Source organism: Wyeomyia smithii, chromosome 3, assembly GCF_029784165.1.
Source record: "Wyeomyia smithii strain HCP4-BCI-WySm-NY-G18 chromosome 3, ASM2978416v1, whole genome shotgun sequence".
In the NCBI taxonomy this organism is placed as follows: domain Eukaryota; kingdom Metazoa; phylum Arthropoda; class Insecta; order Diptera; family Culicidae; genus Wyeomyia; species Wyeomyia smithii.
Window position 1 is genome coordinate 27,840,072 of NC_073696.1, and position 17,061 is coordinate 27,857,132.

The 17,061-nt window shown below is 41.6% G+C and overlaps 1 protein-coding gene across 1 annotated transcript in view; it reads left to right on the forward strand.

The window, feature by feature from the left end:
• LOC129726971 (fatty acid synthase-like) overlaps positions 1–17,061 on the forward strand; it is a 26,584-nt gene continuing 9,523 nt past the window's right edge. The window contains exons 1-4 of the mRNA XM_055684295.1: positions 1–476; positions 532–2,496; positions 2,548–2,968; positions 3,020–3,271. Of these exons, the coding sequence (XP_055540270.1) occupies positions 43–476; positions 532–2,496; positions 2,548–2,968; positions 3,020–3,271 (3,072 nt within the window). The 5' untranslated portion in view covers positions 1–42. The remainder of the gene's footprint in view (positions 477–531; positions 2,497–2,547; positions 2,969–3,019; positions 3,272–17,061) is intronic.

Below are 17,061 nucleotides of genomic sequence, written 5' to 3' on the forward strand. Positions count from 1 at the left end.
GGTCTGTCCGTGTCGTTGGAAGATTTGAATAAACTTTAAAAAATGCCATCGAGGAAGTATCGATCGGTTGGAACCGAGGAGAGTGTAGTGATTTCAGGGATTTCCGGGCGATTTCCGCAAACGGATAATGTGCAAGATTTTGGACGTAATCTGTTTGAGAAGCGGGATCTGGTGGACGCCAAGGAAATACGAAGTGCGCATACGATGCCGGGTATGCCGAAGCGAACCGGCAAGGTGAACAACTTGGATAAGTTCGATTACGAGTTTTTCGGGATGGACCGTCATATGCGCGACACGATGGATCCTCAGGTGCGGATGACGATCGAGCATGTGTATGAGGCCATATTGGATGCCGGTGTTAATCCGGAGACTCTACGGGGCTCGCGGACCGGTGTGTTTTGTGGTGTTTGCTTCTCCGAAACCGAAGTGCGGATGTACTATATTGCATGTCCACCGAAAGGTTTGGGGGTGCTGGGGTAAGAGAAAACTAATTTGATCTATAAGCAAATAGTAATTTTAAAAATCGTTTAGATGTTCCAAATCACAACTGGCAAATCGTGTGTCGTACACGATGGATTTCAGAGGTCCTTCTATGGTGTGTGACACTGCCTGCAGCAGCTCAATGTACGCTTTGGATTTGGCCTACAGGAGCATATTGAATGGGGAATGTGATGCGGCAGTCGTTGCAGGGAGCAACCTTACTTTGCATCCGTTTATAACGTATCAATTCTGGCTGCTGGGAGTATTGGCAACCGACGGAATTTGTCGACCGTTCGATAAGAATGCAACGGGATATTCTCGATCGGAGGCGGTCTGCGCCATATTTCTGCAAAAAGCCAAGGACGCTAAGCGAATCTACGGTAATCTGGTGCATTCAAAAACTAACTGCGATGGGTTTAAACCGGAGGGAATCACCTATCCGTCGGGTGTAATGCAACAAAAACTTTTGAAGGAATTCTACGACGAAGTCCACATCAGTCCAACTGAAGTGAATTACGTGGAAGCTCACAGCACCGGAACGTACGTTGGAGACCCGGAGGAATGTGATGCCATAGACAAGGTATACTGTGCCGGACGGAAGGAACCTCTGCTAGTTGGTTCAGTGAAATCCAACATCGGCCATTCGGAGCCCTCGGCTGGCGTGTGCTCCATAACGAAATGTATCATTGCGATGGAAACCGGTTTGATCCCACCGAACATTAACTTTGAAGAGGTTAAACCCTCGATTGCTTCGTTGGTCGAGAAAAGGTTACAGGTGGTAACTGAGACCACACCTCTGACCGGCCCGCTGGTTGCCATCAATTCGTTTGGATTCGGAGGAGCGAACGCACATGCGTTACTGTGTCAAAATTTGAAAGAGAAGAAAAATTTTGGATTGTCAGCAGATGATCTTCCTCGGTTGGTGGTTTGGTCTGGAAGAACTCGAGAGGCTGTTGATACAATGCTGCGGGCTATTACGCAGCGTCCGTTGGACGTGGAGTTCACTGCCTTGGTGTACAATATCCAGAAGCAGGCCATCCCTGGGCATAGATATCGCGGGTATGGGATTTACCGGAAGAACGGCAACAAGCCAGCGATTCTTAAAGAGTCATACATTGAGCGCATTGCCCTCGATCCTCTGCCGTTGGTAGCCATTTTCGGTGGAATCAATCCGTTATGGCGGCAGGAGCTTGATGGGTTGAAGCAGTTTTTGTCGGTAGAAAACACTCTAGCCAAATGCCAGGCAGTGCTTCAAACGCTAAAGTTCGATCTGTTAAAAAAATCACCTGCTAAGGAATCTCTCTTGCACACCATGGTCGGAACGGCCATACTGCAGATCGCCATCGTTGATTTACTGAACTCCATTGGGGTAAAGTTCGACTCGTACGGTGGTCACTCGGTAGGGCAGTTCACCTGCGCCTATCTGGATCGCGGCTTGAGCTTAGAGCACGTTCTTCGGGCCGTATTCTGGCATGGATTAGTGTACGCGGAAAGTAAGGCCATAAGTGAAAGCACCGCTTTGGTAAAAATTAACGCCAAGCTGGACCGACTTCCTCTGAAGGATATGGTCCGAAATGCAGCCAATTCTTTTGGAGTGCTAGCAGGCTCAAAGCAGGCTATTTTTGAACAGATTCGACAGCTAAATTCATCCGGTTTCGGGGCGGAAGAACTTTCCTTTGCTAGTCTGAGTTGTGAGCCTCCAAAGGATGGCTCCCTGTCGAACAAGCTGCGCCAAACAATGAACGCTGTGCTCAGCCAGATGATCTTACCGACGTCGAAATGGATCACATCGAAACTGCCCCAAACTTCGTCAATCCTTCACTCACCTAAACTGCACAATTTAGTTTCGATCGTCAACCTATTGGATCACATACCGAGGCACAGCTACGTAGTGGAACTGGGCAGCCAGCAATCCTGCGAGAAGGTGCTGAAGATGTTGAACTACAAATCGAATTATCTCCCGCGGGGACTCGAATCACCGGATGTTGCTTGCAAATTACTGAGTCGGATCGGACAGTAAGTTTGTTTGATTGTTACACAAACCCGTTTTTCACTTATGATTTTCAGCATGTACTTGACCACACAGAATCCCCAAATTTCGAAGCTATATCCAGCGGTACAGTTTCCGGTATCACGTGGAACGGCCATGGTATCGCCCTTAATTCGATGGGATCATCGTGAAACGGCCTTCGTGGTTCAATATAAGGGTGATGAAACGAGCAACTCGAACGCGTTGGCCTTTAAGATCAGTTTGACTGATCGGGATTATCAGTTCATTACGGGGCACTGCATCGATGGTCGGGTGCTGTTTCCTGCTACCGGTTACTTGTATCTGGTTTGGGACTTGATGTGTTGTCTTGTGCGCCGTGAGCTGCTGCACACTCCGATCCAGTTTGAGGATGTACAGTTTCTGCGCGCTACGACTCTGACGAAAGATCAAACGGTTTACCTGGATGTGATGCTGCAGAAGGTGTCTGGATTCTTTGAGGTGAGAACTCTCTAACGTGTGTATGTGTGATTACTTACGATTTAATTGTAGGTACTCGAAGGGGACACGGTCGTTGTTACGGGTTATGCAAGGGAAATGCCTGTTGCACCTGAGGTTAAGGTTGCTGAAAGGGATTCTACGGCCACGGTTCTACCGACTAAGGATTTCTATAAAGAGCTTAGACTACGAGGTTACCACTATTCCGGATTTTTCAAATCGGTTTTGGAGGCACGAGTCGATGGATCAGAGGCCAAAATAGAGTGGAAAGGCAGCTGGGTAGCGCTGATGGATTGCATGTTACAGGTTAGTACTATCAGTTTTTACAAGGTGTGGCTATTTTACATCAACAAACTTTATATTCAATCACATCTCTATGTTGATTGTAGTTTTGCTAAATTCTATTTAAATATTGAAAAGCTTGTTTCCATCATAATCCATTATACACCATTGGATTTAGTCATGTACTCTGTTGTTTTTCATAGTGGACCATGACACTAAAATTGAATTCTTTCATTATGAAGTATTTATGGTGATTTTTATTCTATATAGAATCTTCAATGTTGTGTTAGTTCATTTATTAGGAATAGTATTATAAACTTTGGTCTCACAAAGACGCACTGAAAAAGATAGAGTGAAAATAATTCTTGAATATCTTGGAAGAATTATGTTTTTACATTTTTGCAATTTGTATTGTTTATGTAAATTATACGATTTTTTATTTGTATTTGTATTTATAATTTAAAATCATTGGACATTTGGGTCTTTATTAAATAGTCTTATTCTAACTCAAGTTACAATCGTATACCTTCAGAAATCTGCTGCTTATAGCGTTGATGAGATCATTTGAGCCATATCTCGTATTTCTGGTTGTGGCTTGAATGAGTTGCCTAGGCCGAAGAACACGGATGGGTGCATAAAGTAGCATACGACTCAACAATTCAGCACTGTCGATTTCAGCCATGAGTATTTTCGCTCCAAAAACTGCTCGACTTATCATACGTCTGCTATGAAGTGGTTAGATACCGAGCAATGCACACCGGCTTTCATATGGCGGTAGATTCAGTGGATCACGCCAGTTCAGGTTACGGAGAACACGCCTAACGAACATACGTTGCACCTACTCAATCAGCGTGTTGCAAATCTCTTCGTAGGAACACCACACAATAGCTGCATATATCAGGATTGGTCTCACTAGAGAGCAAAAAAAACTTACAAACATATGGGATCGTTGACATCTTTGACAACTTTCATAATGAATTCCAACTGCCGATTAGCTTTGTCAATTATTGCCGAGTAGTGAGACTAAAAAGGGACCTGGTAATCCAACAAAACACCTAAATCCTCAATTTTTAGATGGTATAGTCGAATGTAATAGATCGAATGTAATAGATTGTTTACGTCTTCGAAATGTTATCACGGAACATTTTGCAATACTCAATTTTAAACAGTTTAAGTGCACCAATGTTCAAAAAGATATATTAGTTTCTGCAATTCTATGCAATCAGTTTCACTTCGTACCACAAGATACATCTTTAAATCATCGGCATAGATCAGTATACCACCATTTTGCAGATGAATTACTACCGCGTTAAAAAGAGTGTAAACAACGGGGGACTTAAGTTGCTTCCTTGGGGCACACCAGAACATGGTGAAAAAGGAGATGATTTCTTTGGACTTATTTTTACGCAAAGAAATCTATCGCTCAGATATGAACGAAGCCAGTTGGACGTTCGATAAACTCCTAGTCGAGACAGTTTCTCCAAAAGTATATGATGATTCACCTCCCAGATGGTCTTGAGGGACGATGCTGACGAAATGACCACGTGGTCTTTTTTTCTGACTTATAATTCATTGTTGCCACCAAGCCAAGAATGGGGAGCTCCGTAGCCGCAAGGTTGCAGAGTTCGCTTTGGTAAGCGGGTGGTCGTGGGTTCGAATCTTAGTAGAATCAGGCCATTTGGTTGTCAAAGGACCTTAAGCATGGGTTTATTCTCAGGCTCCCCACCACGTACCCTTCCTTCAATCTGGATTCTACAGTACCCCTGTTGACTCTCCTCATAATAAAAATAAGTCCCTATTATGATAAAACTGGTGTGAGTAACATATGAAAGTTCTCTCCAGGGAATTGTAACTAGGCGATATTGTTAGGATGGACAAGAGGCTCGGTATAGTAGAGCAGTAAGCTTGAAACGGAAAGGTAATAATTACACAAAAGCACTGATATGAATAATAAGCGTATCACTTGTTTCAATAGTGTTACTGCTAATATGAAGTGCGGAGTACAGAAAACACCTGGGCAATATCACAACAGATCTAAGCCCTGGTCGCAGTGATAAGTCCACACAGGAAAAAAAAAGCCAAGAATGAAGCTTTTGCATTTTAGAAATATAGAATCTACTAAAGGTTTAATAATAAAAATGTAAAAAATTTAAGCGAGTTTTTGGCACTTGACAAATGGAACAACCGTAACCCACATTTCCACTAAATAATCGCCGCTAGACTGGCAACCTGAAATATGGCATTTCGTATGTAAAATTGGTCAGTAAATCGATTGGTGATGGTTTCATTTAGTGCAGGGCACGAAAAATGGTATATTTTGCCCCTTTTCGCCCTATTTTTGCGTATTTTTGGAAATATAGATCCTTTCCCGTGTCCTGCACAGAATGAAAATATCACTAATCCATTTATTGACCAACTTTACATAAGAAATGCTATATTTCAGGTTGCCAGCCCAGCGGCTTCTTATTAGTGGGAATTTGGGTTCATTTTTTTCCAGTGTGCGTTGGCAGCCATGTCCAAAACACGCTCTGCACTGAAGGATATATTCGAAACACGAAACGGCGTGCTTAGCAATTACCACTCAGTGTTGGTGTGAGACAGACGGCACGAAGGGCGAAACTTGAAACACCGAAGCCAGTGTCAGTGTTATACGATCGCCACTGGTGCCTCAAGCTTCGGCAAACACCGGAAACGAGGGCTTTACTTTCGTGAAAGCACCGTAGCCGAATGTTTGAACTTCGTAGAAACACCTCGGTTATGCCATATGGCTCTGCTAGGCCTAATGCGAAGGAAAATGTTCCCAAATATACTCACATTGTTGATACTATTCTTTACGTGAGACCAGTGTTTTCCGAAGCTAGATCCTCCGGCGCCGGTGTTTGCCGAAGCTTAAGACACCAGTGGCGATGACACTGCCTTCGGTGTTTCAAGTTTCGCCCTTCGTGTCGTTTGTCTAATACTAACACTGAGTGGTGGTAGCAGGACACGTCGTATCGTGTTGTTATGCAAAAACCGCACCAGTGCAGCACGGTTCAGTGTTTATTCCATGCCTGTGCGTTGAACGCTTCTAAGTCAAACATAACTACAACCGCCGGATGTTTGGTTTGGAACTTAAACTTTACCTTTTTAGAAACATCCTCAACTTTCTTCGGTGGAATGAACCGATCTATGCGGCTGTTGGACATCGAGCTTTTCGTCAACACAATTTCTTCGAACGAGTGACTCGTAATTCTTTTATTCGCTCCGTGATCGAATGGAGTTTTGCTCTAGCTCTAGAAGATGCTTTGATAATTTTTCACATGGATTTCTCAGAAATATTGGCATCATTGGCAAGTTTCCTCATGGAACGTACCGCGTTGCAAGCAAACTTTGCACGGACCGATCATGATTTGTGTACATGCAAACCGAGGAGATTCACTTCCCGGTTTTCGCTACTTAGGGCCATCCTGGAGAGACTTTTCGATGCGATAAACTGTGGTTTAATGATATCCAACGGCCTCGGCAACCTCTTTCGGTGTCTTTTGGGCGAACAGTAAACTCGTATATCACTACTTCGGCGTAAATTTTCGCTTATTTGCCTCATACCGATTTTGATGTTCTGTTGCAGCACCCAGAAGTAAATGTAAACAAATACACTGTCCAACAAAACAGGTCGTTAGATACGCCAACTAACTCAACACTAACATTCGATCATTTTAGCATTAAAAAAATTAAAAAATTAAAAAATTTGTATATCTAGGGGAGGAGTACCAGTTATGGCAATACCTAAAAAATGTACCAGTTATGGCATGAACCAGTTATGGCCTATGGAGTTTAAATGGAGTATTGCCATAACTAATACCATTGCGCTTATGCGATATAGCTATAACTGGAGCACTTGCCATAACTGGCTCACCTACCCTAGCTGTTATTTGAATTTTTTAAATTTCGAACTCTAAATCTTGTTGAGCGAGATTCTAGACTGTGGGGTAGGATGGATATGAAACTTTGAAATTCTTCTTTAAGATGCTAAATTTTAAAGGCTCTAGAACGTGGTTATTGTTATTTAATGTGAATTTTTCAATTCGTTCCAAACTTTATACACTAAGGTCGCTTTTTACGCGGTTTTTTTTACGCGGCTTTTTTACGCGGCTTTTTTACGCGGCTTTTTCACGCGGATTCCGGAATTTACGCGTTTTTTTTTACGCGGATTCCAGAATTTACGTGGTATTTTTTTTGCGCGAATTTCGGTACCTCTTGACTCGGATTGCAAAATAAACGAAGGTTTTTTTACGCGATTTCCGGAATTTACGCGATTTTTTGTATTTCGAACCGGATTAACTTTAGTGTTTAGCGACTTTAGTGTATTTCGAACCGGATTCTGAGTTCTGTAATTGGACACTGGCTTCCTAGTTCTCAAATTTAGATATCGGGCTCTGGAAAGGAAGTTCTAGAATTACGAGCCTGAGTACTGAGTTTTTGTTTTAGATTGCATCCTCGTACACACTCGGTAACATTGGGGTTTTGAGCAACTGACTTTTCGGTAGTAAACTCTAGTAACTGATTGCGTTTATTGAACTGTCAAAAAAGCGAGTATTTTAGTAGAGGGTGATAACTTTTGTTATCGCTCAACCTGCCAGAGGGCAGGCTGTTAAAAGAAAGCCCCAAGTCCCTGGTCGTTCCTCTGGGGACTTCCGGGGTGGGTGCTCAAGACCTCTTTTCCGCCTGAGTTCTGTAATTGGACACTGGCTTCCAAGTTCTCAAATTTAGATATCGGGCTCTGGAAAGGAAGTTCTAGAATTACGAGCCTGAGCCTGAGAGATTGCATTCTCGTACACACTCGGTAACATTGGGGTTTTGAGCAACTGACTTTTCGGTAGTAAACTCTAGTAACTGATTGCGTTTATCGAACTGTCAAAAAAGCGAGTATTTTAGTAGAGGGTGATAACTTTTGTTATCGCTCAACCTGCCAGAGGGCAGGCTGTTGAAAGAAAGCCCCAAGTCCCTGGTCGTTCCTCTGGGGACTTCCGGGGTGGGTGCTCAAGACCTCTTTTCCGCCTGCTCGACTTTGAGACACACGAAGGCACTCAGGGTCGGCTCCGGGTCTACTTTCAGATCAATGTAATTCAAAAAACCACAGCTTTACCTTAACCTTTTATTACTATCCACTTGCCCTAATACTATGACTCACGGTGCAATCTATCGCGGGTCGGCCGACCGTTCTGCTGCTGCTCGCGTTAAGCCTGTATCAGACTAACCGTTGCAGCGGTCAACCGCTACCGTTCCGTTCTTTTTCGACCAATCAGAGCACAGCGGTCGACCGTCACTTGTTGTTGTTGCAAAAAATAGAATCTTTTCTATTTTTGCCGCCGACCGTTCCCAACGGTTGCCGGCTGCTGTCATTGACATGGCAAAGGCAAACGTGCCTCTTCACACCTACACAAAGTCACATATAGAGACTTATCGAATAAAAATGTGTGCTTCTCTTTTTGGCACACACGACAGCCAGTCAAAACATTGATAGCACCGGCAACGCTGGTTGGCGATGTCAAATTTCGACCAACGCACACTGGCAAAATTGAACCCAAATTCTCACTAATTAAAAGCCGCTGGGCTGGATACCTTAAATAAAGCATTTCTTATGTAAAATTGGTCAACAAATTGATTGGCAATGGTTTCATTTTGAACAGGGCCGCCTCGTGTTGCCCCGTGTTGTTGAGTGTTGTTCTACACTCTCTCAGCTGTCGTTTTATGCAGGTGGCGGTGCCAATCCTCCGGTAGCATTCCACGTTATGCCCGTAAAATTAATGGGTCCTACCACGAGGTCAAATGAAAGGCTGACTCTATTTCTATCACCAACTCTTTACCAATCGGTAGCTCCTTTTATGGTATGTTCACCTTATTTTCGAAACTTTATATTAATAAATCTTTTACTTTTGGGCAACTTTTCGGTTCAGCGTATCGATCTAAAGTGATCGTCACTGCGGTTTCCCAGGAAGAACGGACCCGCTCTTCTCATTTATTTCCTGGCTTACTTAGCCACTGAACTGCAGTTCTTGCGTTCTTAATGAACGATTGTTTCTGTGTGGAGACTTGTGGATCGCGTATTGCACCGCGAGCTCTTTTTAAATTAGCCGTTACATTTTTATTTTATACCTACTTGCTAATGATCCTAGGAGTTGATATTTCGTTATTTTATCGGTCTATAAATTTCACAACTTTTTTTTTTAATAATGGTATTGAAGTTTAACCCTAATTAATCTAAGGAGTACTGAATTTTATCGCACACCCAACCTATTTCTGCATACAATTCATCCCGAACGCTACTATACTGTGCCTCAGTGCATGAAACGCACTCTCGCTACATGGGTATTATAGGGTAAAGGTTCGAAAAGGTAACACTTTCCCGGTAAATATCTCTGATGTTATTGATGATGTTATTTTATTGAGTTTTTCAGTGATGAAATTTGTATCACATTTTTTTTCAATTAGAACTACTAAATGTTTAGGTTACTCTACAAGTTGTGTTCATAAAATCAGCATCAAAATGCCTTAATTAAGTCTGTACAAAGATTTATTGCTAGCTGTTGTTAAACTCCTAATACTCATCATTTCCGACAGAATAAAGATAAAAAAACTGTTTATCTGCAAGTTTGCCAGTAGCTTCGAGTACTACCATTGTTTGGTATAAAGTCGATTGTGAATAGTTATACTCAGGATTTTGTTTATAGTGGTTTTAACGCTTAGGGTTATTTGCAACTCAAACTCAGGCTTGTTATTGTTCTCAATAGGTGAAAAGAGCAAAAGTGAATATTCACTGTTCACTTCTTGCCCAACACGAGCGCCGCGTGTAGCAATTTTTCGCATTTAACTTCTTTAATCCGCTATGTGCTGAGAATACACAGAAGTACATCGCGGTCGAACTGCTGAGTGCTGAGATAAACTCTATAGCAATTGAAGAGCAAACTAGCGAGACGGATGGCTGGATTTTTTTTTGAGTTTTTAGCAAAGCAAACAACGCAATCTACTTTCAAACCAAAGTGTGAGAGCAGTTGTCTTCGAATCAAAGAACTCAATTTACAGTGGTAGGTGATTTCCAGAAGGTTTTGCTGACGGTTTGTCGAAAATTTATAATCACGGAAAATTCGTTACTCCCTTCTTCGACTGTTGACTTTTCCTTCTGACGACAAGTTGAGCAATAGTGATTATTCAATTTGATACTATAAAGCGGGAAATCTTAAACCCTTTTTTCTTTTAACTCCATTTTTTTTAAAATGGCTGATAACTGAGTTTACAAAACTTGAACCATGTATTTCAAAATAGTGTCTGAAGTTGATTTCCGGCGTCTAACGTTGATTTTCGGTCGCTGAGCATCATCTCTATTCTGAATATGTTCTTGTTAGGTGATATTCGGTCATTTTAACTAGTTTTCTCGAAATCGGAAGTCACCATCTTGACGTTCCAATGTCTAGGGACGATTTTGGGGTACTTTATATCATCCTGGTTCTTAAAATACCCAAGTTGAATGATATTTGGCCTTGTTTTCAGCATGAATTGGTCAAAATTTTCATTTAAAACAATGTTCTTCTTCACTTTTTCTATTGTACAGCTAGTATCACATAATCACAATGTTCCGCATTTCGATGATTGCATAGCTAGTTTTCCAATCCACTGCTGTAAAAACGAAAGAAATCCGTTTAAAACTGACTGACGCTTAAGCTTTTGGAAGTGGACTTAATTTTTGGTTTGTTTTTTTTTCTACTTCTAGAGCTCAGAAATAGTTTTTAGTTACACGTTTGATCTTTTTCCTTTCCAACTTGTTGCTTCAGTTCCCTGGATTGAGAATTTTGTATTTTTCGATAGCAAGTAAGAGTGTTTGATTTTCAAAATTGTATACTCCAGATTTTATTTGCGTTTTTACTAAGAACTAGCTGACCCGGCAAACTTCGTCCCGCCTATTTTAGTGTTTAATTTAATAATTTTAAACATTTCAAATTTATTGATTCCTTGCGGTTGGATTATATCGTTTGAAAATAATTGGTTTTATCGGAACGGCAACATCCTCAACTTTTGGCTTTTGTACATGACCTCTATTCCGGGTATATATTGGGTGCATTTCAGTTATTTTCGTTGTTTTCCAGAAACTGAAAGTGGTCATCTTCTGGTTCAAAATGGTGTCCAGGGTCCATGCTTGGCTTCTTTACATCATTTCGATTACGGACTTGTCCATATGTAGTAGTATTCGGTTATTTGCGAATGTTTTCCAGAAGTTGCCATTTTTCAATTCAAACTGTTGTCTAAGGTCAATTTATAGCTCCTTGCATCATTCTGGATCCGGTGATACCCATATTGGGTCACCGTCAGGCTTTTTTTCAGAAACCGTATGTCGCCATCTTGGATTTTAAAATGGCATTTGGAGACAATTTCTGGCCCCTGAGCCTCATTCTGGTTTGAGAAACACCCATATTGGGTATTATTTGGTCATTTTCGGCTGTTTTCCAAAAACCGGATGTCACCATCTTCGAAATCAAAATGGTGTCTGTGCTCGATTCTAGCTCCTGTGTATCATTCTGGTTCCGAAGATACTCATTTTGTATGGAAATCGGCCATTATTGGTTGTTTTTTAGAAACCGGAAGTTGCCATCTTACAATTCATAATGGTGTCTGAGGTCAATTTTCAGCTTAATTCTCGTTCCAGAGATACTCATATTGGGTGGTATTGGGAGTCGCCATCTTGGATTTCAAAACAATTTCGGCCCTCCGTGCGTCAATCTGGTTGAAGAAACGCTCATATTAAGTGGTATTTGATCATTTTAGGCTGTTTTCCAGACACCGGAAGTTCAAAATATTGTTTGAGGTCGATTTTTGGCTTCAGTGCATCATAACAATCCCAGAAATACCTATATGGCGTCGTACACAAATTACGTAACACTTAAAACCTAGATTTCAGACCCCCTCCCCCCCTATGTAACGATAAGTAACGTTAGATATGACTCCCCCCCCCTAAAGTTACGTAACGCTGGACAACCTGTCCCCCCTCCAAATTTGCAATTCTGAGCAAACATCTCAGTTACGTAACGGGCTCAACTACCCCCCCCCCTCCCCACTATGTAACAATAAGTAACGCAGACTTATCCTCCCTCCACTACCCCTTCATGCGTTACGTAATTTGTGTACGACGCCTATTGGGTGGTATTTGGTCATTTTCGGCTCTTCTCCAGACACCGGAAATCGCCATCTTACAATTCAAAATGTTGTCTGAGGTCGATTTGTGGCTTCAGTGCATCATAACAATCCCGGAAACACCCATATTGGGTGGTATTTGGTCATTTGCCGCTGTTTTTTCAGAAACCGGAAGTCGCCATCATGGATTTCAGAATGGCGTTAGGAGACAATTTTTGGCCTCTTAGCGTCAATCTAGTTGAAGAAACATTTATATTGGGTGGTATTTGGTCATTTTCGGCTGTTTTCCAGAAACGGAAGTCGCCATCTTACAATTCAAATTGTTGTTTGAGGTCGATTTGTGGCTTCAGTTTATCATAACAATCCCAGAAATATCCATATTGGGTGGTATTTGGTCATTTGCCGCTGATTTTCAGAAACCGGAAGTCGCCATCTTGGATTTCACATTGGCATTAGAAGACAATTTTTGGCCTCTAAGCGTCAATCTGATTGAAGAAACACTCATATTGGGTGTTATTTGGTCATTTTCGGCTGTTTTCCAGAGACCGGAAGTCACCATCTTACAATTCGAAATGTTGTCTGAGGTCGATTTGTGGCTTCAGTGCACCATAACAATTCCGGAAATACCCATGTTTGGTGGTATAAGGTCGTTTGCCGCTGTTTTTCAGAAACGGGAAGTCGCCATCATGGATTTCGAAATGGTATTTGGAGACATGCCAGAAGAAGGAAGGGTGTCGAAACATTATGGTCATGTTTGTTACACCTATTAACATTCACCTGCTAAATTTGGTTATGTTTGCTTGATTGGTTCTCGAGCTGTGCGTAATTTGAGTTTCATTTGTATGGGACCCCTCCCTTATAGAAGAGAGAGGGGTGTCAAACCATTATATTTGTTACCCCTAAAAACAATCACCTGCCAAATTTGGTTCCATTTAGTTGGTTAGTTCTCGAGATAAGCATAAATTTGTGTCTTATTTGTTATGAACTCCTCCCTCACAGAAGAGGGAGGGGAGTCGAACCACTATGGACATACTTGTTACCTCTAAAAACACTCACATACCAAATTTGGTTGTATTTGGTTGATTGGTTCTCGAGCTGTGCGAAATTCGTGTTTCATTTGTATGGGACCCCTCCCTTGTAGAAGAGGGAGGGGTGTCAAACCATTATGGATATATTTGTTACCCCTAAAAACATCTACCTACCAAATTTGGTTCTATTTACTTGGTTAGTTCTCGAGATGTGCAAAAAATTGTGTTTCATTTGTATGGGACCACTCCCTTCCAGAAGAGGGAAGGGTGTCGAACCAACATGGACATATTTGTTACTCCTAAAAACATCCATATGCCAAATTTGGTTCCGTTTGCTTGGTTAGTTTTCGAGATGTGCAGAAATTTGTGTTTCATTTGTATGGGACCCCTCCTTTGCAGAAGAGGGAGGGGTCTCGAACTATCTTAGTCAACTTTCCCGGCTCCTAAAACCCCTATATACAAAATTTCACGCCGATCGGTTCGGTAGTTTCCAAGCCTATATGAATCAGACAGACAGACAGACAGACAGACAGAGCTGCATTTTTATATGTTTAGATTCTGCACTTTCAAAATTTGTTTGATATTCGAGATAAAAATTAGAATCTGCATCGGTATTCCGGTTCTGCAGAATTTGATTGGACAAAGTGGTCTTGATTACCGTATGTTTTTTTTTTCTCTGTGTGGACTCATCACTGCGACCAGAGACATTTTGATCTATTGTGATATTGCCCAGGTGTTTTCTGTACTCCGCACTTCATATTATTGGCAGTATCACTATTGAAGTGAATAATACGCTTTTTTTATTTATATCCGTGCTTGTGTGTGAGAGTTTACCCTTACATTTCAAGCTTACTGCTCTACTATACCGAGCCTCTTTTCTATCCTACCAATATCGCCAAATTACAATTGCCTGAACTGAGGCCAGGTTTACTCTAAGAGGGACTTATTATGACAAGTGGAAGGAGTCTTATCGAAACCTCGTTTCTCGTGCCAATATCGCCAATTACAATTCCCTGTAGAGGGTAAATATTTCTGAAATCAGTTTTATTATAAGGAGGACTTATTTTGTCAAGAGGAAGGAGTCGTATCGAAACATCGTTCCTCCAGCCAAGACCGCGTCATGATTAAAACTCCCTGAAGAGAACTATTATACGTTACTCAGAACAGTTTTATTATAAGAGGGAATTTTTTTTTGTTAGGATGAAAGTCAGCAAGGGTACTATAAAATTCAGCTTGAAGGAAGGGTATGTATTAGAGAGCCTGAGAATGAACCCATGTTAAAGTCCTTTGACAACCAAATGGCCTGATTCTACTAAGATTCGAACTCACGACCACTCGCTTATCAAAGCGGATTCTGTAATCTTGCGGCTACGAAGCTCTCTTTATCTAGTATGTTTATGATTATTCATCAGTAATTAAGGGTTTATGAATGATTTTGGATCGTCATTCTCGGGATTTCGTTCTTTCGATTGCTGATTGAAGATTTTTTTGATTTCGAATCTATTGGAATCTATATTCAGTATACTTATTAGAATCTGAATTTTAGCTCGGGAAATTTCCCTGGCAGCCTTTCTTGATATTGAGGGAGCATTTGATAATGCGTCTCACAACTCAATGGAAATGGCCATGAAAAGGCATGGCATAGACAGGAACACAATAAAGTGGATTAATGTCATGCACAATAAGTGGATTAAGTCGCGAAATAACAGCTGAACTCGGTGGGACTTCCCTAACAAGAAAAACTACGAAAGGATGCCCTCAAGGAGGGATATTATCCCCCCTGTTATGGCCATTAATCGTAGACGATCTTCTTCGGAGCCTATCGGAAAACGGCTTCGAAGTGATAGGATAGGCACGACTGCGTTATTTCTGATAGAATGCAAACTGCACTTAATCTCACAGCTCAATGGTGTAGGCGAGAGGGATTGAGTGTAAATCCATCCAAAACAACTATTGTTCCTTTCACTCGAAAAAGGAGATACATTATTCCAAAATTGCGAGAGGAAGGCACCGATATAAAGCTTTCCACTGAAGTCAAACATTTGGGAATCATACTTGACCAGAAACTAAGCTGGTACACTCAAATAGAACAAACAATTACCAAGGCCACAAACGCCCTATGGGTATGCAGCAGAGCCATTGGAAAAAGCTGGGGTCTCAAATCCAGCATGATACATTGGATATATAAAACAATAATCATACCCAGAATAACCTACGCCTCGTTAGTTTGGTGACCCAAAACCACTGAAACATCCACTCAAGCGAAGCTAGGTAAAATCCAAAGATTGGCCTGTGCATCGATTTGTGGAGCTATGAGAAGCACTCCATCAAAAGCCTTAGATGCAATACTTCACCTTCTTCCACTTCATCAGGTGGTTCAACTAGAAGCGGAAAAAAGTGCTCTAAGGCTAAATCGACAGTGCAACCTAAAAGAAGGAGATCTAAAAGGACACCTGAGAATACTGAATGATTTTCAAATAAATAATCTAATAAAAAGTAAGGAGGATTGGCTGGAGAGGAAACCAAATTTCGAAATTCCTTACAGAACAGTAGAGATAGAACGCGAAAGTTGGCAACAGGGTGGACCCACAATTCGGACCAGGAAATTCACAGGACCAGGAATGAATAAATTTTTTCACATGGGACACTGGCCAACAGTTTTCCAGGCGGAAATATACGCGATAATAGAATGCACGAATACGTGTCTGGAAAGAAATTATCGACATGCAAATATTGGCATTTTCTGTGATAGTCAGGCAGCACTTAAAGCCCTGAATTCTCCTTTCTGCCACTCTAAACTAGTGTGGGAATGCATCCTGTCGCTCCGAGAGTTAGCTATGAAAAACCAGGTGAACTTATACTGGGTTCCTGGTCATTGTGGAATCGAAGGAAACGAGAAGGCCGACTTACTAGCCAGACAAGGGTCATCTACTAACTTTGTTGGCCCAGAACCTTTCTGTGGAGTCTCCCCGAGCGCTCTAAAAGCTGAACTCGGTGAATGGGAGAAAGCGACCATCAAAGCAAACGGGGATGTCATAAGCGGATTACGACAATCGAAAAGATTTATAGAGCCAAATCGCGAGAAGAGCCTCGTGCTGCTCAGATTGAATAAGAAAGACTTGAGGACATTCACAGGTCTTATTACAGGGCACTGCCCGAGTAAGTATCATCTCAAGAAGATAGGCAAACTTGATGATGATAAATGTCGCCTGTGTGGCATCGAAAGCGAAACTTCAGAATATCTACTCTGCGAATACCGAGTATTAATACAACGCAGATTGCGTATCTTTGGTAAGAGACACATAGAACCTACCGGTCCTGGTGAGGTAATAAACTTTATACGAAGTGCGTTGCCCAACTGGGATAAATGTGTACTGTAGCAAGGACATCAACTCGCCAAATAGTGATGTACCTGCTTGTACGCACTTAGAGTAAGGTGAAGCATACCACAAAAGATCAAACAATGATAGCAGTGGTTCAGTCTTCTACAAGGAAAAAAAATATAAGTTTCTAGATTCGCATTAGTGTAAGATTACTGATTCGGATTTATAGGAATGGATGTTTATAAATTGCGTTTCCTAAATTGAAATTTAAATTTTAAAGCCAATATATTTTTGAATCAAA